Here is a 23,789-nt window from a genome sequence, read left to right as displayed (position 1 = left end):
GAAGGGTCGTGATGATCCGCATCCATCCCGAGCTGCATCCCCGCAAATGCAAGCAGAATAATCCGTGTGCAGTCGCCGTATTTTCCTGCTCAAACGAGCATTATGGTGGGGCTTCTTGTTAGTTCGTGGCCCTGAGACACGATGGTTGGTGCAATTCCAAAAGAAGATGTCAACTTTTGACTTCCCTCTGCGATAGCTGCTTTAATAACGCCTGAAGGGCGATGGGTTGAGTCGATCCCCGTCCGGGACTTTAGCTCTTCGCCTGCGGGTCAAGCACCCTGGAGTGTCACCCGGCTGGATAGCTATTTATCATTTTGCTCAATTGCCATTGACGCACTGTTAAAACAAACATGCTGGATATCCTGCCGTACCAACACACGTGCACATACGTCTTGGCAAAATGCCCGTGTAAGCATCCTTCATGAGAGATTCATTCGCTGTCTCAGCCATTTTATTTTCATGACTAAATGGACGGCTGGGTAACCATTGACGCAGTTGGCACAGGGTGAAGTCCCATAACTGCCTGGTGCTCTCTGTGTACGGTTGTTATAACGAAAGTATTCTGCCTACTGTCGAGTGACTGTAGGGCGTTCTCACACACGTGCTGTCGAGAGAATGCTCCAGACCCTTATGACGACGTTGCTTTCTAGAGCACACACACCGTTGTGCCAGAGTCCTTACCCAAATCCCGAATTTGAAAATCACCCGAAAGTAAATACAGAGAGTCCCCGAGTTACGATGGTCCGACTTACGATATTTCGATCTTACGATGGCGATAGCGATACGACAAAATTGTAAAGTATTTTTTATTTCGCGCGGCAGGCAAACGCAGCAGGGTACGAGGTACGATCCCGTACGTTGGGACGCTGCAGGGATGTACGCGTCTCCCGCCTTGTGTGATGCAGAGAGGATTGTTTCCTGAAAAAACTTTCTATTAAGTTGCAGTTCATATAGGTAGGCTAAGAATTTACCTTGTTTTTTTTACTTTACATTTTACTGTGCAATACAGTATTGTAATTAATAAATACGTACAGTATATAGTTTATACAGCACGGTACTGTTAATCGCTCTGTTCAGCTCAATTATCACCATTCTTTAAGACTCCTGGGTAGGCTAGGCCATCTTCGACTTACGACATTTTTGACTTACGATGGGGCCGTCGTAACACATCTTCATCGGAAGTAGAGGACTGCCTGTACTGGGATAGTCATATGTGGTCTCGCGCAACTAGTCATTTAGGTCTTTGTTTGCGAACCTAATCTTGTATCTCAGCAGACTCCCATCTGGGTTACAGGTCATGCCTTGATTGAAAACACCAGGTCCTATTTCATATTTCCCCAACCCTAAAGCCACTGTGCTTGCCATTCAACACCCGCGGCTGATGTGGGAATTGGGGAGTGTCGGCACCCCACGTTTTGCCGTCTGCCCAGGGGCAGGGTCCGTGTGTGCGTGCGTGCATGAGCGTTTGTCTGTCCCCACGACAAGATCCCACAGGAACACATGGGAACATCCAGCCAGGACTCAGGGCCCCGTGCTCCGTCTCCTTCGAGAACGGCATCACTCTTGTCAGCATGCTGTCACATGTTGTTGTAGACGCTGACAGCCATGATGTCAGGATCATTAGACCTCTTTTTCTGGCAACAAAACTGAAACCTTTTTTTACAAGGATTCATGTCTGTATTAACCACAATACCTGCAGTCAAAATGCAAACAAAAAAACATACTATGATAATATATGCATTGTCCTTGAAACTGATTGGTCCACACCAAGGGACGGCTTTCTTTTGAGCCTTGACCTAATTGGTGCTCGACCAGATGACGCCAAAAGGCGTACATTTCAAAGACTACATCAAATGATTGAGATGCTCACCCCGAGCCCTCATTACTTTGATAGTGCATTGTCTTTGAGCTGTACGCCTTTTGGCGTCATCTGGTCGAGCACCAATTGGGTCGAGGCTCAAATGAAAGCCGTCCCTTGGTGTGGACCAATCAGTTTCAAGGACAATGCATATATTATCATAGTATGTTTTTTGCTTGCATTTTGACTGCAGGTATTGTGGTTAATGCAGACATGAATCCTTGTAAAAAAGGTTTCAGTTTTGTTGCCAGAAAAAAGGGGAAAAACCCTATTATTATGATGTCAGGATGTTGCATTGAAGTGGGGCAGGGGGGAGGTGGCAAAATGTCATTAAAAACATAATGGCGAAATGTCCTCATTAAAAGTTACATTTGTTATTCAGGAATGTTGGCAAAGTATGGCGTGTGCCAGTTCCCATGTCAGATCTGACTTGTTAAGGTTGCTTGCTCCCTGCTCCGGCTTGGGAGCTCGTGTTTTTTCTTTCTTCACACGCGCACGCAAGGCACACGCAAGGCACACGCAGACGCACGTACACGCGAATGGGATGTACAGTCGCCTACACGTTGACACGCACACACAACTCCTGCCAGCCTGGAGAGTCTGGCCAGGCAGCACCACACGGCGGTAGGGCCAGGCAGCACCACTCGGCGGTAGGGCCAGGCAGCACCACTAGACGGTAGAGCCGGCAGCACCACCACTCGGTGGTAGGGCCGGCAGCACCACTAGGTGGTAGGGCCGGAACCACCACACGGTGGTAGGGCCAGAACCATCACCACTCGGTGGTAGGGCCGAAACCACCACCACTCGGTGGTAGGGCCGGAACCACCACCACTCGGCGGTAGGGCCGGAAGCACCACCACTAGGTGGTAGGGCCGAACCACCACACGGTGGTAGGGCCGGAAGCACCACCACTCGGCGGTAGGGCCGGAAGCACCACCACACGGTGGTAGGGCCGGAAGCACCACCACTCGGCGGTAGGGCCGGAGGCACCACCACGGTGGCACCTTCGTGCGATGCTTCGGACAGAGCAGCTGCCGCTCGTTCTGCTTGCTTTAGGCAGAGATTGTGACCCGTGGGACCTCCACGACGGGTCCACGTTCGTATTGCCACTCGTGCCGTGCGTGTGTGGGGAGTGTAGCGGTTAGCTTTCGCTGTGCTACGAACCCGGCGATCCCATTGCCATTCCCGCCTCACCTAGGTCGACTCGGCCTTAAATGGTGCGGTGTGCAAACATCGCCACTAGGGAGGCAAAGGTGGCCGGGCTTCGTGCTGTCGGCCTTCATAGGTGCTCACTAACAGTACTTGCCCCAGCAGTCTGTTAAGGCTACATGCAGTGCCGGATTATCCACGTAGCAAAAGTAGCTACATACGCTACGGGCCCAGCACTTTCAAGGGCCCCGCGCTAAATGATTTCAAGCTATCAATTCCGGTTCAGTGGTTCTGCACTTGCTCTTACTATAGTACCGTACTGCCTTCAAATTTTATGAACGACTGGGTGTTTGAGGTGAGCGATTTGTCGTATTATCTGGCTGTATAGCAAATGAAAAAATACAATTACTTTACTATGCAAGTTAAAATTTTATTTTAATATTTCTGTATTTTTTTTATTTAGGGCCATTTTATAACAAATGCTACAGGCCCCGCACTAGCTTGATCCGGCACTGGCTATATGGGGTATCCTTGTGTGTGTGTCCACCTTCAGAGGAGGCTCACAGGGATCCGAGTGCAGTGTGCTTGACCACCTTAACCCCACGCGCTGGGGTAAACGTCATGCACATTTAGACGAAACAAAGTTCGCACCTTTACCCTCTCAGACTGGTCGGTTAAGATCCTGTTATTCATAATAAAGGTTTTTCGGTTAGATCGCGTTATTTATAAATGTGTCGTAACCCTCCACCACCCGACACGGCCAATCAGCAAAAAAGTGTCACGTTGACAAAAGACAAAATAGTTCACTACTTTAGCCCACCGGTGTGTTGAAGAGTGAATCCACAACATTTACAGTTTGAGTACGACGTTTCGCTGGTAATTACATCCAGCGTCATCGGGCAATTCGCCAGGATGGTAAAGCCCTCCACTTGCTCCCGGTCTTAAATAGAGCAGCAGCAGGGTGACGTCATCATTTAACTAATTTCAGGTGCAGTAATTATATAATCGATTGGTAATCAGTCAATGGTTATGATTGGCAATGAGTTGTAGATTAGTAATTAGTTGTAATGTGTGTTATTAGTAATCCGTTCATTAGTATGTGTTAAACTAAAGATCCTGTTAGCGAGCGCCGGTTAACGCTGGCATAGCGCGCTCCAGAGTGTGGCGTGGGCAGCACCGCGTCCGGCCGCCCTCTTGTCTCCACGGTGCTCATGTGCACACAGCATAACAGGTCCCTGCAGGGTGGGCTGGTAGGAACATTGGAATTTTGCGCAATTTTATTTTTGCACCCCAACAGCACGAGATTTCACTTCGTTAAAGTATTGAAAGGGGACGGACGGACGGACGGACACATTAATCTATTGCAGGCTGGTACACTCAGTTTACAACTTCGTTCCTACCAGTATTAAGGCCATCAGTCTAACTCGGTACTACAATAAACAAAAACATGGCCAAACCAAAAAACTTTTCGAAATCACCAAAATAAAGCCATAAATGCATTGTAACAGTGATCATAGGGACTGTGACCAAATTTTTAACAAACAGGTCCCTGCAGGGTGGGCTGGTAGGAACATTGGAATTTTGCGCAATTTTATTTTTACACTCCAACAGCACGAGATTTCACTTCGTTAAAGTATTGAAAGGGGACGGACGGACGGACACATTAATCTATTGCAGGCTGGTAGACTTAGTTTACAACTTCGTTCCTACCAGCAAAATGTACTCCTGTAAGGCTGAGTCGACCTATGGGTGGCCCAGGACCAGTTCGGATATTCGTCACTGCGCTCGGATCTCCCACACATCTATATGTATATACACACACACACGTGCGCCAAATATCCCCACATACGCGTACAACCCACACACATACAAACGGTGCAGTCGGATTTGTGATGGCTGAAGAGTCGGCTGATCTGTTTGTACCCCCCCCCCGGTCAGGGTCTGTTGCATTTGGCCCTGTAATATTTGCTGAGAGATCACTGTGATTCGTCAAAGCAAGCGCTGACTAATTCTCCATCGGACCCAGTTAATATTTAAGGTTTGCCACTAAGTTCACGTTCACCGATAGATATACAGCAGGCTTGTGCAGTTGTTTATTGGGATATCATTCACAATAGCTGCTCCAATATACGTGACTAACCAACAGTGCGGGGTCATTGTGGAGAGTGGGTGCTGTGCTGCTGCTGCTGCTGGCCTGGGTGGGTGGGTGGAGGCTGGATGAGGGAATGAATGGAATGTATGCAGGCCGTAGAGATAGGAATGTGTGGGAGATAACCATCCCGGGCCGAAGGTTGTCCCGAGGTTACATTGTGGGAGCTGTCTGAGAGTGTGCAGGGCCGAGCGAACGCGGCTGGCATAACCAAAGCTGACAATTCTTCTTGTGATAGCTCACCCAGGATCTGTGACACGGAGATGTTGTCGGCTTTACCTTGCGGTTTACTTTTAAAGTGGCCGTGTATAACGGTGAATAACTGATAGCGAGGTAATGTTGAAAAAACAATACAGAAAGAGGCTTGGTTTCAAGGTCTCTGACGTAGCGCAGGCTCGAGAACGAGAGTTGGCAACCCTCTGAGGCCTAGGAACAGAAACCAACTCGGCGTCAACTGTCCATGAGACGAGGAGGCTGGATTCCTTGCGAATTTGGAAAGCAAAACGGAGTGATGTTACTCTTAGAATTATCTACTTTCCCCGCTTAATTTGCCTGTGTCATGTGGAAAAAATAATAATATAACACTATATTCAGCGCAACTCATTTGTAGGTAGCAATACAATAAATGTATTCGTATAATCGTGTAAGAATAATAATTTCCACTTGTAATGCGCCGCATAAATATTCACTCGCTCTCGAAGAGAGAGAATGACTCGGAGGTGAGAGAAGGAACCGCAGATGAGCGGGAAGACAGCTCGCGCAGTGAGCCTGTGCCAAATTCCCCCCCCTGCCCAAGCTCTGCGGTTCTCTATATATCAAGGGGTTATTCACCACTTAATGAGCATTTACATGTGGGAGGACACCGGTGCACCCAGAGAAAACCCACGCGGGCGAGGTGGCAACACTCTAGCCTCGGGGTCGGCAACCAAAATAACAAGGACCTTTTTTTTATTCAGTTAACAAAAAACTCTACTTCAAGAGCCGCAATGCACGTGAATGCACACATACGTGTAAATAACGTCACGAAGCTGTCCATAAAGAAGCCGCATGCTGCCCCTGGAGCCCCGCAGGTTGCCGACCGCTGCTCTATCCCATCCAGAAAGGACAGATGTAGTCCACATTGTTGCTGTACCGCCATCTCCTGGCGATCCAGGATGTTGTATGGCTCCTCGGCGCCCACGGGAAGGGAGCTTCACAACACTTGTGTGGTCCGCCAACCCTTCCTTCCACGGTGCTGGCGTGTACAGGCCACTTACGTAGCCACCGCCGCACAGATAAAGGGCGGTGGTTGCAGTGTAGATGAGTGCATTTTGAATGTGTGTTGCGTGTATGCGAATCTGTTCGTAAACTCCACTGGAAGTGAGCGCATGTTCGTGACAACATTGTGGCTTCTCGCTGGCTGGGATGCAGCCACACAAACTTCTCTGTATTGCCCATTCAACAGCTTTAAACCTCGATCTCCTGAGAATTACCCGAACAAAGACCGTGACTGCATCGCGTGCTTTTAGATGAGCTTCTGCGGCCGTCTGGAACGCTCTTCCAACAGCAAGCCACTAGAGCTATGCACTTTTAAATTTAGATGAATACTCATTTATTTCGGACGTTTTTCTCGTGTATTTAGTTGGTTGTCCTTCTCCCGCACCTCTGATTAGCACAGTTTGCTACGTAGGGTGCGAAAGAAGTCCAACACATACATACAGGCCACCTATCACGCAATACCTCTCAAGGCAAAAAGGAAGGTGTTGTGTGAAGCAGGAAGGAGCAAGTTCCTGGGCCCCTAAGTCCCTGCGGACTTAGTCCCTGCACAGGATCCTTCTATAATTAATTCGTCTCAAATGATGCCTCATTTCCCAGTCATCTGCCTTATTTCCCAGTCATCTGCCTTATTTCCCAGTCATCTGCCTTATTTCCCAGTCATTTGCCTTATTTTCCAGTCATCTCCCTTTTGTCCTCACGATGCGAGGTCACCCCTTCAGCCCCTCTGGAAAGGCTTTCCCATGATCATCCGTAAATTGGACTCTCCCTCTTCTATCTCCATTAAAGAACAGACTCGGAATCTTTATTTGGACTGGAGGAATCCGATGAACTATAAAGCCCATTCCCCCAGGTCTCCGGTATGTGCTGGTCAGCAGGTTACAACAGCAAATTATGTTTGGTTTGACCTCCCTTCCACTGGCTGATGACCTGCGTCGATAGTGGAGTCCCTGTATTGAGGTGTGGGAGATTGTGGAGCACATTTACGTTGGCGTGCGATGGAAAGGCTGCCGGCTCCCTGCTGTGAAGGTTTTATTCTGCAAAGCTGCCACTGCAAACGTCCCACAAAGTCGCAATGTTTCTATCGCCTCTAGGAATATGAGGGGCCTGAGTCAACCCAGATGTGATCTTGTACATCTCAACGAGGGTGCCTGTCAACTGGCCGTCGCACGCACTGCGTACAGTGAAGATCTGATATTTAAACAAGGGTGGTAAAGCTGCGACGCGGGTCAGATGCACGATAATGTGTGCCTCTGGCTGCAGATCTGCTTATCGGACAGCGAGCTTATAATACCTTCCACGCGGGGCTGAGACGCGCCCTTATTTGACCCACCAGCCTCCTCGTCGGATTTTTTTTTGCCGACTATGGGTGAACCAAGAATGTTCTATGCCTAGGCAGTTACATTTTCAACAGAAACTAAGATATGCATCTGTTTCACGTGCCTATAATCCAGCACCGTGGTGGTGGGGGTTTGTCCATCGTACAAAATTGCAGAACTCGTTTCCCGTGGGCGTTGAGGTGCCTTGCCCTTTCTCTGCCAAGAGAGGGCAGTACAGCAAACATGGGATCTCCACCTCGCACGTGCGGCTTTTATCGGATTTCCTCCCACATGTAAACCCGAATTAATTGGCCAATATCAGCACCTTAATGTATCGAGGACTGCGGAGTTTTCTTAGTTGTTGGCACCGGCTCACCGCGTGGCGGCCTTCCAGCTTGTCTGCGGTTCCTCGTCGCCTCGAATTCCGTGCCGTGTGGTACCAGTTGAAGTTATCATTATTATTATTAAGCTTCCTGGCTAATGTGTTCCGGCAGAATGTTTACACGAGGGTAACGGCTCAACTGGAGTAGACCTCGCCGAGTGTGTCACCACTTGGAACTCTTTCTCTCTAGCCGTTAACCTCTTGACCACGACCACGGGTGCTTGTTCATTATGAACTTAAAGATTGTAAATTAGTGTCTGAGCCTCCTCTACGTGAACGTATCGCTCTTGCACTGTTACGTGTGTGCTGTCTATGTAATGTATGAGAGTGAGTGGGTTGAGTATCCATACTCACTCGAGTAATTGACAGGGCCCATTCCTGCTGGCACACCGGCGCTCAGTTCTACACATTAATTCAAAATTCCACTTGTCGTACTGCCACATCCACAATTTTCTCCACTGGACAACTACCGAACCGCTATGTGAGACTCCTTTCTACCAGCGTCAGGGAGGTCATATGCCCAGTTGACCCCTGACCAGAGTTTTGACTCGCGTCCTTTCGAAACGGAGTCGGACGCTGGTAGAGCAGCGCCCAGCCAGATGGACCGAGTGTGCGGACCACGAAGGTAACAAAAAAAGAACAGGATTTCTCATTCACACAGTGAAGAAATTGGAAATATCACCATGTTGGCAGAGTGGCCATTCTGCCTAAAATATCTCTCTAGCTGGGAGCGTTGGCACGCACCTGTATCCAGCACTTTGGAGGTGAGAGTCGGTGAATCTCGCAAATGTGCGGAACTCCCAAACCCCGCTGCCCTGCGAGGCAGCCAGGAGATGGCAGTGCAGCAAGTAGATTATTTAATCTATCTGTGAAGGGCTTTGAGTGCTTTCTCAATCGTGTACATGGGGTTTGTGCAGGTGCTCGGTTTTGCTCCCATGTACAGTCTCAAGAGTGTCTGTGCTGGGAGTGTGGCTGCAGCTCATCGAGGTGGGATGGGATGTTTGTAGAGTGTAAAATCTATAACGGCACTGCTGGGGGTTGCCGTGGTGATGGACTAGGCTGGCTACCCCTCGTGCTGTGTGCGTGCTGCTGTTGCCGTGGTGATGGACTGGCTGGCGACTCCTGTGCTGTATGTGTACTGCTGTTGTCGTGGTGATGGACTAGGCTGGCTATTCGTGCTGTGTGCGTGCTGCTGTTGCCGTGGTGATGGACTAGGCTGGCGGTGACTCGTGCTGTGTGCGTACTGCTGTTGCCGTGGTGATGGACTAGGCTGGCTACCCCTCGTGCTGTGTGCATGCTGCTGTTGCCGTGGTGATGGACTGGCTGGTTACCCCTCGTGCTGTGTGCGTGCTGCTGTTGCCGTGGTGATGGACTGGCTGGCGACTCCTGTGCTGTGTGCGTACTGCTGTTGCCGTGGTGATGGACTGGCTGGCAACTCCTCGTGCTGTGTGCGTGCTGCTGTTGCCGTGGTGATGGATTGGCTGGCAACTCCTCGTGCTGTGTGTGTACTGCTGTTGCCGTGGTGATGGACTGGCTGGCGACTCGTGTGCTGTGTGTGTACTGCTGTTGCCGTGGTGATGGACTGGCTGGCGACTCCTCGTGCTGTGTGCGTACTGCTGTTGCCGTGGTGATGGACTGGCTGGCGACTCCTCGTGCTGTGTGCGTGCTGCTGTTGCCGTGGTGATGGACTAGGCTGGTTACCCCTCGTGCTGTGTGCGTGCTGCTGTTGCCGTGGTGATGGACTGGCTGGCGACTCGTGTGTTGTGTGTGTACTGCTGTTGCCGTGGTGACGGACTGGCTGGCGACTCGTGTGTTGTGTGCGTGCTGCTGTTGTCGTGGTGATGGACTAGGCTGGCTACTTCGTGCTCACCTGATTTATGCTATGGCACGCGGTGTTTGCAGTCGGGGAGAACCCCCACTGTTCGTTGCCTCGCTACCGCTCCATGGCTCGATGTCCTAACTAATTACCACCACCCTATGATAGTTATGCGTTGTGGAGTGAATGAACGCAATTTTCCAAACTTCAAACTGAATTTCCTCAATGTATGCAGAAGGTGGCGATATTGACTCGGGTAAACAAGTTGCGCACTTTATATTTTTTTTAAAGCACAGATTTGGGATGTGGTTCCGTATCTTAAGTACTTCAAGATAAATTGAAGGTGCTAGATCCACACTCTTTGGGTTCTTTCGGTAAAGTCACGTGGGTAGAAAATAAATTAAATCACGACGTTTCGGGCGCAACACAAGCGGTCCGTCATCAGGTGGGACAACCACAGCAAGAAACAATTGCTGAAGTGGGCAAAAGGGCTGCTGTAACAAGAGACTATATAGGTAAGAGAGGGGGGGAGGAGCAAGGGAGGAGAGATAGAGAGAGGGGGTAGGGTGAGTGGAGCGCTGCCTTGCACATCTTCTAATCCCTCTAGCAGCGCTCCACTTCCCCCTACCCCTACCCCCCTCTCTATCTCTCCTCCCTTGCTCCTCCCCCCTCTCTTACCTATATAACCTCTTGTCACGGCAGCCCTTTTGCCCACTTCAGCAATTGTTTCCTGCTGCGGTTGTCCCCACCTGATGACGGACCACTTGTGTTGCGCCCGAAACGTCGCGATTTAATTTATTTAAATTTTTCTACCCTACGTGACCTTACCGAAATAACCCAAGGAGAGTGGATCCCTGCAGTCACGAAAACTTCAAGTCTAGATTGTGCTAGATTTTATTCAAGCTGATGTACGCAAATTAAATATTCGCCGGTGGAAGCCTCACCGAGTTCCCGATTCACGGCGAACCCCGCCTGCAATGCGAGTGCAGATGCGGTCCAAGCATGCACGGGGTGAGAGCACTAAAGGCCTCTGCTATCCGCATGTGTGTGTGTGTGTGAGCTCTCCACTCTGCCTCGTAGTCCATAGTGCTTTGGACGCTGCACTACAATTGACATGAGTTCGATCCTGGCCACGCACGCATTTAGCTCGTGGGTAATTCTGACCGTACTGGGCGTCCCTAGGGCCACCTTATCCTTCACTGGCTGAGCGTAAGGTGTGTAAACCTGCCCTTGTGATTAACCATCCTCAGTAGGTGCTTGTGAACTGCACTACATCCCTATGGTATGTAAAGAAGTTCAACAGCGGGTCTTTGTAATTCCACTATAAATGAGCTGCTGATGTTTTTTTTTACTCGCTTTCTTTTAACTCACTCTGTTGTTGTTTTATTCTCAAATCTTGTAACTCAATTTTAATCCACCTCCCAATGCGGTATCGACTGCAAGCTTGGTGTACTTATGTCATAACCGATGACAATAATATATTCTATCATAAAAAATAAATAAATATATTTTTAAACATTCTTTTTAATACGTTATGTTTCGGCTTGGGTCTAATTGTCCACGGTAAACTGACGTTGGCTGTAATTGACCAGGGGGGGGTCCCCCTTACTTTATGGCAAGCTTCGGGGCCACTTCCTGGAGTCCGTGGAGTTCTGCCGTTGCTCGTACATTTCATGAAAGCGTGTTTTAAAAAAAAGTTTTTTTTTAAATATTACTTATTTATATACCGCTACTTGAGCGGCTGCGTTTGAAGTGAAGCCATGTGTTTGTTTCGGCTTGCTCGCGAGTGCCAGGGGCAGACGGGGGGGGAGGGGGGGGCCCCTGCGTACCGTCCCCGTGCCCCCCCCCCCTGCGCTGCATAGTTCTCAACACCACCGTTGACCGCGGTTGCACACATCGCCACAAACGGCGGGACTGTTCTTTCTTGCAATCCTTTGCTTCCCTCTTGTGTATTGCGCAACATCCGTGGGTGTACTCTATGTAGCTACAAATGAACACATGCGAGCTACAGCTCGGTGTCGGTTCCGCTGCTGGATGAACGCCCTCCCCTCCGGCCGTGTCCGGTCATGGGTGTGTTGTCTGTCCATACTTCACCGCGCTGGTCAGGTTTGGCTTGTGAGGTGGGGAGACCCAGGGAAGCCGCTTTAGAGATCACTTGCCACTGATGTTAGCCGTGGCAAGGTTCCACAGCACAGTGTGGCGAACCACTGCACCACTGCTTCATCAGTTGAAGCAATGACCCGCCTTGATATTTGCCCAGGACAATAATGTATGTGTGTGTGTGTGAATTTTAACTAAGTTTATCAATTCGCCCCATAGGCCTGTGGTGTGGAAAAAAGTTGTTTTTGTCATTGAAATATAATTTGACCGTTCCGCATGGAAGACCGCTGTCTATGCTGAAGACACGGGCGCAGTATATGCAGCACAGCAATTTGAATATAAGCTGCAATCGCACACTTGAAATGCTCAGCACGTACAACAGGAGGACGCTGTGCTATGGCAGGTATTTACAGCTCGTGAGATGAGCAGCCCCACTTTGCATCCCATCAAAATGGGGATGTTTAACACGTATGCTTTATATAACCAATATTATTCATAATAAAGGTTTTTGGGTTAGATCGCGTTATTTATAAATGTGTCGTAACCCTCCACCACCCGACACGGCCAATCAGCAAAATAAAGTGTCACGTTGACAAAAGACAATTAGTTCACTACTTTAGCCCACCGGTGTGTTGAAGAGTGAATCCACAACATTTACAGTTTGAATACGACGTTTCGCTGGTAATTACATCCAGCATCATCGGGCAATTCGCCAGAATGGTAAAGCCCTCCACTTGCTCCCGGTCTTAAATAGAGCAGCAGCAGGGTGACGTCATCATTTAACTCATGGGGATGGCTCGCGGTCGCCCTGCAGCACTGTGCCGATAAGAGAGCCGTGAGTTTCAGCGGACGTCACGGCGAGGAGACGGGCCAGTTGGTGGCTCTGGTGCGCTGCAGCCGAACTCGCTCTGATCAAACGGAATCTCCACCCCCCCTCCGCCGCCCGCTCTCACCGTCGAGTAATTGGGCGGTGCTCATTGACATCGTAAGTCCTTGTTGAGCCAGTGGGTAACCTCTGCAAATGATGCATCTAGGACCGATCCATCATTAGCGCCTACGTGGTTGGTTTCAAGCCGAGAGAGGTGCTGACGAAGTAGTGTGTACATCGCGTCAATTCTCGGAGGGATGACTATCGTGCATTTTTTATTGATTTGGAGCTTTCCATTTGCCAAGCAAATCTCGGGGAGCGCGCTCACCCGCAGAGATTTACTCGGGCACGATGGATCATACGCGCAACAGCAGGCTCGAGCAACACCGTCAGCCAAAGAACATTGCCTCTGGGAGGTATCGGATAATTTCATACGTGCAGTAAAACCTTGGACTTGGATTGCGAGTAACTTGGTCTGCGAGTGTTTTGCAAGACGAGCAAAAATTTTAACTAAATATTAATTTGATAAACGAGCGAGGTCTTGCAATACGAGTAGTGCACGTATACGCTTTGTACTGCCGAGCGTCACGTGACCACAGCTGATATACGAGTGCTTTGGATTACAAACACGTTTCCGGAACGAATTATGCTCGCAATCGAAGGGTTTTACTGTGTCATGCAATGACATTAATGTTACACGATGACCGCGACTTGGATATGAGCCCGAGATCTTACGATTCGGAGTCTGCAGCTGTACTCGGCCATCTCAGTGGTTCGACATTACAACGAATGTGGGGAAATTCTCAGCAGTGCTCAAGCGAGGAGGGGTCTGCTCTCTCTCTCTCTCAAGGGCCTGTCAAGGTGATTGCTCCGTGTCGGGCGGGGATACGAACACGAATACGGGGTTTGGTTCTTACACATGCCACGTGATGCAGTGCAACCATTACGCTTCTTATTGAGCAGAGAGGCTTTTAGTCTGAATGTTGGCATAATTTCGCACTAACCACTCATAGGGGACCCATTGAGAATTGACGCGTTTTGTGCGAGGGGAGCCTGTAGGGCCGGGGTGGGGTGGGGGTGGGGACCAGTGTTTTAACAGGTTTTATAATGATACTATTTTGCGGGTGGATTTCAAAACGAGATTTTTGGCAGTGACGACGGGGACGCAATGCATTGCTCGCGCGAATGGCTGCACGGGGTCGTGAGGGTCCGCGTGGCTCGTAGAAACGCCGCCGAGGGGGATCGCGCGACGCCCTGCGGCCGTGCAAAGCGGTCGGCTGGCTGGCTTGGCTGAATGCCGTTCACTGCGAGTGCTGCTGAACCTTCCGGAAACGTTCTGCATATTCCCCCCAAAAAATGTCCACAGGCATTATTCCCCTCCATCGATCGTTCACAATGCTAAAAATAGCCCAACATTATCCCGTGCCCTGCGTATCTGCTCGGGCATTTCCCCTCCGTCGTACGTAACTCAGAATATTCACGAGCGTCGTTGTGGAGAATATAAATAGAAACATTTATAAGCAGACAATGTCTTTTTTCACGTATAATCCATCTCCACATCATTAAATATATATTCATATGGGTAAGTACAGTGCACAGCTGTCTGGGGATGTGTTTGTGTACGGGAGCGGTGATGAAGTGGTTAACGCACTGCCACCAACTGACGATTATATTAACCGGTCCTGGGGCCTCCCCTCGGTCGACTGAAATGAGTACCTGGTGCCGGTGTGTAAACATCACCACTCAGGAGACAAAGGTGGCCGGGCGTGGTGCTGGCCACCCAACCTCTCGTGTGCCGTGCGGGCCTTCGCAGGTGCTCGCTTAAGGGCACTTGGCCCAAAAGTCTGTTAAGGCTACACGTAATGTGTCCAAATGAAAACAATATTGATTTCAGATAAACACATTCTTAATTTGTATGAGTCGGAATGCATTTTTTCTGTTTAACTTGTCCCGGTGCAGTCTGTTTATGTTCACGATAAATTGGATATGGAGCAAACCACACATAGCAGCTGGGGCAGTGCTGTAATTGGGCAAATGTGCGGTGTCTGAGCACAATAACCCGTTGAACAGCCCTTCCCATCATTAATTGGCAATCAATCGCAGTACAGGCATGGCTTGCGGCTCTTAATTGTTTGGCCGCAATTATTTCACAGTCCCAAGATGCTAAAGCTCATGATTTGAGTAATGCATGAGAAGATGACCTCCTGGAATGCCCGAAGATACACGTGAGAAATGAATGGGTTTGACATTGTGCTTGCTGTCCTATTAAGAAACAAGGCCGCCACTGTGGACGTCCCTCCACTGCTCTAGAAATTGCATGTGAAACGATTACCACAGCTTGGCTCCGAGTCTCGGTCTCCAATAATTCCAGCTTCATTTGCCTGAGGCAGTTCATGGCCATCCGCAGTCGTTAAACACCCGTATCGGTCCTGAAGATATTTGAAATTAAAACAAAGCCCATAACATCTCCAGCTTGAAGAAAATAACGGCCACCCTGTGAGGCGTTAAGAGTGGTTGTCCTGTGGATGGACTGACTCCTGCCATAGGAATGTGGAATGCCCACCAGTGTGGACTCGGTCCGTGCCCAACGCTCGTGTGAGCAGGGAGGCTGGTCGCTACCGTGTGAACAGCACCATCACATTGACAACACTGCACGGCTGTTTCTTCACAAACCATCCGAACTAGCTGGAAAGCAGCCCTTGTGGGTACGGAGCCTAATGAGATAACGAGCTCAGCATGCCGATCGACTACGGCGGTAGTTCTGCGTGGGAGAAGCTACATTAATGAAAAACGAGGCCGCTTGAGCAGACCGTGATGTCATGGAACGAATACCGAGTGTGTCACGAAGCATCGGCAGTGGCAAGGAGCAGGGCATTCATGACGTGAGGGGGCACAACGTACGCAGAGGTGGGGGGGGGGGTCATACATTCACAGCGCGGATATAGACTCCGTTTGGCCTCATCTGCAAGGACATCATCTTGCAATGAGAATGAGCATGGCTGCTGCTGATCATGATGACCATGATGATCATGATCATGATAATGGTACCCGGGCCAGAGTTTGAGTTGACAACAGCCATTCCCAAGGTTGCTCGGTGTTTCTTAACAGCGCGCAGTTGTGTGCCGAGAAGGCAAGACCTGACGCCATGGGTTTTGTGAGGTTATGCTATCAAGTGCCAGTGTCTTATCCCAAATGTCATATTTGAAATTACTTGCCACTAAATGGTGGAAAAAGAATAGCGGTCCATGCGTAACAGCAGTTACAAAAGTCTCCCTGGCAGGAGATAATGGACACGGCCCTCGCCTGATTAAATAACTGCGAGTGAAAGAATTTCAATGTGGCGCTCATGCCTGGTTGAAATTATACCTGGCCAATAAATCCCAATGGGCAATCACCTGATTAAATAACACCATAGTGAGGAGCGGTGGCACTCCCTTGTCGAGGAGGCCGCTCTTCTTCTTTTCTACAGTTACATGCTTATTTCTCACATTAACAACATGCTAATCGCTCACATTAACATAGCCACTTCCGTGCCCTCGTCGAGGAGGCCGCTCTCCTATCTTACAGTTACACGCTAATTTCTCACATTAACATTATGCTAATTTCTCACATTAACATCACTAACCCCGGCCACTTCCTTATGACCCTTGAGCTACACCCATTTCAAACCTTTTAAAACAGTCTGCCTCAGCAGCAGGACCACGCTTTCCCACCTGATGACGGACGCTTGTGTTGCGCCCGGAACGTCGTGAATTATTTTATTTTATACCTACGCGACTTTACCGAAAGAACCAACAATAAAGACTGACGTATGGTTAATAAAACCCATGACTGACACAGCATGGGGAGGTATTCATCCAGAAGTGGACTGGCAACAGGATGAAAATATACGTTTTGCTTCATTTAACATGTTAGGAGCCACCCGCCGAGAAAAAACAACATTTGTATGATCGATTTTAATGGGCTCTTAACAGGGAACAATATTCTGAATCTCGGCGGACTGTTGCCTGGCTGTGTGTAATTGCATGCATGGGTAGCCTGGGGGGGCACTACCGGAGCTGTGTGTGCTGGTTGCTGTGCCTGCAGATAGAGCAGCTGCGTGGGGAGCTCATGCAGGAGAAGGCGGTGCGGCAGGATCTGGAGTGCGACAAGATTTCCCTGGAGCGGCAGGTGATTCCCGGCCCCCCTCGGACATGGCCACCTCCCCTCAGGCACCTGACCCCCACTGCCAAGCTCCCACCCATACGTCCTGCTCTCCTCTATCATGACCTCTGCGCCAGCTCTTGCATCCGTAATCATTTGCGTTTGTTCCTCGATTTCTACCCGTGATTTCCATGACTCCCCTCCACGCTCGTGCATTCAGATAACGCCGGCTTAGCCCCCTCCACGTTGGCTCCGCGCCCTCTGTGTGCGGGCAAGCGTGCGAGCACGCGCTTCTTCCCGCCTGACTCTCTCTGCTTGTGTCCGCCTGTACGTGCGTACCCGCCCGTGGTTCCCGCCCGTGCCCGAACGAACGAACGAACGCCTGCGCAACGTGTAGCTCAAGGAGATGCGTGGCCGTGTGTCGGACCTGGAGGGCTCCCAGCGCTGGGGTCGCGAAGGCCTTGCGTCCCAGATGGAGGCGCGCGTGCGTGAGCTGGAGGAGGCCCTGGAGAGGGAGGAGAGGTGAGCAGCACGGCGTTGCACACCGCACAAAAAGTACCTATCGCTGCACGGAGAGGCTTGTGATGCAGACGGGAGTAGGGTTAAACGTTGATCTCTATTCCGTTCTGTGGTTCGGCCAAGTGTCGGTTTTATGCCAAAGTTATTATTTACACGTGCCAATTTATTGATCACATTCTGGCCGATGCATCTGCTCACCAGTGGCCCCTAAGACTTTCCATGACTGAACTTAAGATCGACATAGGACGTTTCACTCAAACTGCTTTCATCTCTATCAGGTAGTGAAATCGGGAATACGAGCTTGGGAACCTAAGTTAGAATGAACATTGTATACACACATAATACAGGGGTTGTTTTGTTGGGGTTATATCGTGTAAATATAAATGCGTCGTTGAACCTGCCCGACACAGCCAGATTCTGGCTGTCGCCTGATGGTGCTAGTGGTAATTTGTGGCGAAACATCCTACTCGGATTGTAAATTCTACATTTAAAGTTTTCGTGACTGCAAGGTAAAGTCACGTAGGTAAAAAAATATAAAATAAAATAAAAAATAAATGAAAAAAACAACTAAATTAAATCACGACGTTTCGGGCTTAACACAAGTCAGTTTGTAAATGTTGTGGATTTACTCTCCAACACACGGGTGTGCTGTACTAGTAACGAATTGGCACGTTCTGTGTACGCGACAAACCTTACTAATTGGCTGTGTCGGGTGGTGGTGAGTTTAACGACACAATTATATATTTACGCGATCTAATCCAAAAAACCTGTATTATGGATAATATTGGTCGCGAAAGCCTTCGTGTTAAACGGTATACACACAGCTGCTCAGGTCAAGTGGGCTGTGTGCTTGTATATTTAGTGCTGCTATTACCATGACATTGCTGCTATTACCATGACGACATTCCTATTTACACACACACACACACACGCGTGTTCCGGCGTGTTATCATAGCTGACAGGGTGCTGTTCCCATTGGTCGTGTAGAGCGTGTTAGTTTAGCCATCGCCAGCGGCGTTTTACCTAACACGTGCGCCTTGCCCCGGCCGCGCTTCAGCGAGCGCGCCAACGCGCAGGCGAACTCGCGCAAGCTGGAGAAGAGGCTGAAGGAGCTGCTCATGCAGGTGGAGGAGGAGCACCAGCAGGCGGACAACCAGAAGGAAGAGGCAAGGGACCGCGGCTGAGTGTGTTGGGTGTGTGTCTGTGCGCGTGCGTGTCTGGAGCATCATTGGGTAAGAGTAAAAGATTGCGTAACTCAATTTCTCTCAGTCATTTATGAAAGGGGGGGTAAGTGGATTTGTGATGATTTCCATTGTCTGGTGACTTGTCAGTATCCGCGTACAAGAGGGATATAATAGAACATTTCTGACATCACACCTGCGAAGGTTGAGGCCCGTGCTGATGTCACACGGACCACGGATTGCCCCCCCAGACTGTGACAGGCTCTGGCCTGACGGATTTTGAGGGGTTACGCGAGCGTAAAATCGATTATTTTAATTCGCTTATCGGCTTTCGCAGCCACGCAATCCCTCGGAGGCCAGGAAGTGGTGGGTGGGGGATGTTGCACAGACCGTGGTGGGGGGGGGGGGCAGGGAGCAAGGGGTGGAGTGGGGGGTTCCTGTGAAGGAGAGGGAGACGAGGTGGTGGCGATCCTGCAATGGCCTCGAGAAATGTCCACTCCTCTGTTGGTGAAAAGAGTTGGGTCAACATTTCGTGAGGAGGAGTTTTTTTGTGGACTTTTGAGTGTCCGTCGTGGGTATCTGAAAGCTCTGCGATCTTTAAATGGCCCCGCGGTTCTCTCTCACCAACGAAGTCCCCCACACCGTATTGTCTCCGATGATTAAACTTCATGGCACCATATTCTTGGTTCTTTCGGTAAAGTCACGTAGAAGGGAAACAATGATGATTGCTTGTGTTGCAGTCGAAACGTCGTGAGAATTTTATTGTTTTATATTATTATTTTATTGTTTCCCTTCTACGTGGTGACTTTACTGAAAGAACCAAGAATATGAATCACTGCAGTCACGAAAGCTTTAAATCAAAATTCACGGCACCAATTAAGTTATAGATAATTTTCAGTGTTTTTTTAGAGATTGATTAACGATAGTAACTCGCATCGATATGGTGTTCAGCTTGCATGGTTACCACAGTATTTTATTTATGAAATACATTATATATGTGTTATGTTGTTTCGGTTTATATTTCCTTTCTGTCTGAACACAATTTAATCGTCTTTCTGCATTGCGTTCTGTTTCATGCAGTGTTTTCCCTCTGTTATCTGGACTCGCTTCTCATGTCACAGCAATGTGCTTTCCTCAGTGCCACCTCGTCTCAGTGGGCTCACACGCGGCTTGGAGGCTTCATTATTATTATCATCATCATCATCAGCTGTGTTCCGACAATGACGGCTAAATCGATAGTCACTGCATGAAGTGAGGATAATAGAGCAGAGTAATGGGGGTTCCCCTGGGTTCCACTGGTAATGCTGTGGAGTGTGCACGGTGCTGTGATGCAGTGTGTGCTATCTTCATCCTATGCTGTGATGCTCTGCTGTGTTGTGATGCTGTGTTTTCTGTGATTGCTGTGTTGTGCTGCGATTGCTGTGCATTGATGCGGTGTTGTGATGCAGTGTGTGCATTGATGCGGTGTTGTGATGCAGTGTGTGCATTGATGCTGTGTTGTGATGCAGTGTGTGCATTGATGCTGTGTTGTGATGCAGTGTGTGCATTGATGCTGTGTTGTGCTGCAGTGTGTGCTGTGCACGCTGTTCTGCTCTGCTGGTCCGTGCTGTGAACCTGAGTTTGATTTACTGTATTGTGATGCTGTGATTGCCCGTGCAAGCTGTCGGGCTAAACCCAGCACCACGTTTTCAGCTGTGTAAGCAGTAGCGGTGATGCGTGACAAGTATGTGCTCCGTAAGCTTGGATTGAGGTGTATAATTCGACATTTAACAATCGCCTAATCAATTTAAAATACAATCTTAAGCCTGCCATATATATCAAATCGTACGTGTAATAAGTGCTTACTTTAATTTGATAATGTTCTGTGTATTGTGTGTTGGAGATGGATGGGTGAGATTTTGCTCCTGTGCAGTCCAAGCAACACGGATTGCTGCATCACAAATCCGCGGCGTGGTGCCGTTGTTAGGAGGCCTTCATCCCCCGGTGGATAGATCAGGGGCGGGTGACGGTCGAGGGCAACTCAGCAGGTTCATAGAAACCTTACAAGGCACCAAGATTCTGCACCCAAGATGTTAGCAGTAAAACAATGGATTCATTGAGCCGAACCCTATGTGCCGGCTGTGTAGGTGTACGCGCTCAGTAGCGTCAGTCAGTCTTCTGTCCTGTTCATGGCGTCGAGATAACTTTCTTATAATTCGGACGCAGTGGAATAATTTGTGTTGGAGGTACGTCCACTTGGCTGTGCTATGTGCTTATCACAGGAAGGTATTTGCACAGTGGAAATTTGTCTCCACCAGGAGGTGGTGTTGTCACGTGTCTTGCCTCCACCAGGAGGTGTTGTTGTCACGTGTCTTGCCTCCATCAGGAGGTGTTGTTGTCACGCGTCTTGTCACCTCTAGGAGTTGGTGTTGTCAGCTGTCTTGTCACCTCTAGGAGTTGGTGTTGTCAGCTGTCTTGTCACCTCTAGGAGTTGGTGTTGCCACGTATCTTGCCTCTACTAGGAGATGGGCTAACCTGTCTTGTCTCCTCCAGGAGGTGGTGTCGTTGTCATGCATCTTGCCTCCACCAGGAGGTGGTGTTGTCACGTGTCTTTTCTCCACCAGGAGGTGTTGTTGTCACGTGTCTTGTGCACATTGGCCTGGTGTCTCAGTGGCAAAGCGAGTGGCTCTCAATCAGAGAGGGGAATTGACTCAGCCCACCATCTTTCTGGGGTTGACAAAATTAGTATGCTTTGTGGGGAATTCAACGGTAGTTGCTCTTTGAAATGTACTCGCCCCTGTCACAGGAATGTGGAATTTCCACTCCTGGCTACCGGCTGTAAACAGGAGATGAGCATTGGCTCAATGCACATTTGAACAGGAAATCTGTTGACTTGAAAACAAAGACAAACTTCATTATTTGAATATACTAGAGCAAACTAACACTACAATTACATGTACAGCACTAGATATTGCCTTGATGCTTCTCTGCTTTTGACCAGGAGTGGTCTACTTGACGTTTGCCTGGTTCTCACTAGGAGTGGTCTACTTGACGTTTGCCTGGTTCTCACTAGGAGTGGTCTACTTGACGTTTGACTGGTTCTCACTTGGAGTGGTCTCCTTGACGTTTGACTGGTTCTCACTTGGAGCGGTCTCCTTGATGTTTGCCTGGTTCTCACTAGAACTGGTCTACTTGATGTTTGACTGGTTCTCACTAGGACTGGTCTCCTTGATGTTTGACTGGTTCTCACTAGGACTGGTCTCCTTGATGTTTGACTGGTTCTCACTTGGAGTGGTCTCCTTGATGTTTGACTGGTTCTCACTTGAAGTGGTCTCCTTGATGTTTGGCTGGTTCTCACTAGGAGTGGTCTCCTTGATGTTTGACTGGTTCTCACTAGGAGTGGTCTCCTTGATGTTTGCCTGGTTCTCACTTGGAGTGGTCTCCTTGATGTTTGCCTGGTTCTCACTAGGAGTGGTCTCCTTGATGTTTGACTGGTTCTCACTTGAAGTGGTCTCCTTGATGTTTGACTGGTTCTCACTAGGACTGGTCTCCTTGATGTTTGACTGGTTCTCACTTGGAGTGGTCTACTTGACGTTTGACTGGTTTTCACTTGGAGTGGTTTACTTGACGTTTGACTGGTTCTCACTTGAAGTGGTCTACTTGACGTTTGCCTGGTTCTCACTTGGAGTGGTCTACTTGACTTTGACTGGTTCTCACTTGAAGTGGTCTTCTTGATGTTTGACTGGTTCTCACTTGGAGTGGTCTCCTTGATGTTTGACTGGTTCTTACTTGGACTGGTCTACTTGATGTTTGTCTGGTTCTCACTAGGACTGGTCTCCTTGATGTTTGACTGGTTCTCACTAGGAGTGGTCTACTTGACGTTTGACTGGTTCTCACTAGGAGTGGTCTCCTTGACGTTTGACTGGTTCTCACTAGGAGTGGTCTACTTGATGTTTGACCGGTTCTCACTAGGAGTGGTCTCCTTGATGTTTGACTGGTTCTCACTAGGACTGGTCTACTTGATGTTTGACTGGTTCTCACTAGGAGTGGTCTCCTTGATGTTTGACTGGTTCTCACTAGGAGTGGTCTCCTTGACGTTTGCCTGGTTCTCCCTTGGAGTGGTCTACTTGATGTTTGACTGGTTCTCACTAGGAGTGGTCTCCTTGACGTTTGCCTGGTTCTCACTAGGCCTGGTCTGCTTGACGCTTGACTGGTTCTCACTTGAAGTGGTCTACTTGACGTTTGACTGGTTCTCACTAGGACTGGTCTACTTGATGTTTGACTGGTTCTCACTAGGACTGGTCTCCTTGACGTTTGCCTGGTTCTCACTTGGAGTGGTCTACTTGATGTTTGACAGGTTCTCACTTGGAGCGGTCTCCTCGATGTTTGACTGGTTCTCACTAGGACTGGTCTCCTTGATGTTTGACTGGTTCTCACTAGGACTGGTCTCCTTGATGTTTGACTGGTTCTCACTTGGAGTGGTCTCCTTGATGTTTGACTGGTTCTCACTTGAAGTGGTCTCCTTGATGTTTGGCTGGTTCTCACTAGGAGTGGTCTCCTTGATGTTTGACTGGTTCTCACTAGGAGTGGTCTCCTTGATGTTTGCCTGGTTCTCACTTGGAGTGGTCTCCTTGATGTTTGCCTGGTTCTCACTAGGAGTGGTCTCCTTGATGTTTGACTGGTTCTCACTTGAAGTGGTCTCCTTGATGTTTGACTGGTTCTCACTAGGACTGGTCTCCTTGATGTTTGACTGGTTCTCACTTGGAGTGGTCTACTTGACGTTTGACTGGTTTTCACTTGGAGTGGTTTACTTGACGTTTGACTGGTTCTCACTTGAAGTGGTCTACTTGACGTTTGCCTGGTTCTCACTTGGAGTGGTCTACTTGACTTTGACTGGTTCTCACTTGAAGTGGTCTTCTTGATGTTTGACTGGTTCTCACTTGGAGTGGTCTCCTTGATGTTTGACTGGTTCTCACTTGGACTGGTCTACTTGATGTTTGTCTGGTTCTCACTAGGACTGGTCTCCTTGATGTTTGACTGGTTCTCACTAGGAGTGGTCTACTTGATGTTTG

The 23,789-nt window shown here is 49.2% G+C and overlaps 1 protein-coding gene across 4 annotated transcripts in view; it reads left to right on the top strand.

The window, feature by feature from the left end:
- The window catches only part of LOC116940306 (cingulin-like protein 1), a 126,406-nt gene that overhangs the window by 82,177 nt on the left and 20,440 nt on the right, over nt 1-23,789 (top strand). For all 4 annotated transcript variants that reach the window (XM_076053594.1, XM_076053550.1, XM_076053503.1 and 1 more), the window contains exons 15-17: nt 16,982-17,065; nt 17,436-17,560; nt 18,615-18,723. In XM_076053594.1, coding sequence (XP_075909709.1) covers nt 16,982-17,065; nt 17,436-17,560; nt 18,615-18,723 — 318 coding nt within the window. The remainder of the gene's footprint in view (nt 1-16,981; nt 17,066-17,435; nt 17,561-18,614; nt 18,724-23,789) is intronic.

Source organism: Petromyzon marinus, chromosome 1 (genome assembly GCF_048934315.1).
Source record: "Petromyzon marinus isolate PM22_M1 ecotype Great Lakes invasive population chromosome 1, UKy_Petmar_22M1.pri1.0, whole genome shotgun sequence".
NCBI classification, from domain to species: Eukaryota; Metazoa; Chordata; class Hyperoartia; order Petromyzontiformes; family Petromyzontidae; genus Petromyzon; species Petromyzon marinus.
The sequence above is the reverse complement of the archived record's forward strand: the minus strand, read 5'-3'. Positions and strand labels throughout refer to the sequence as shown.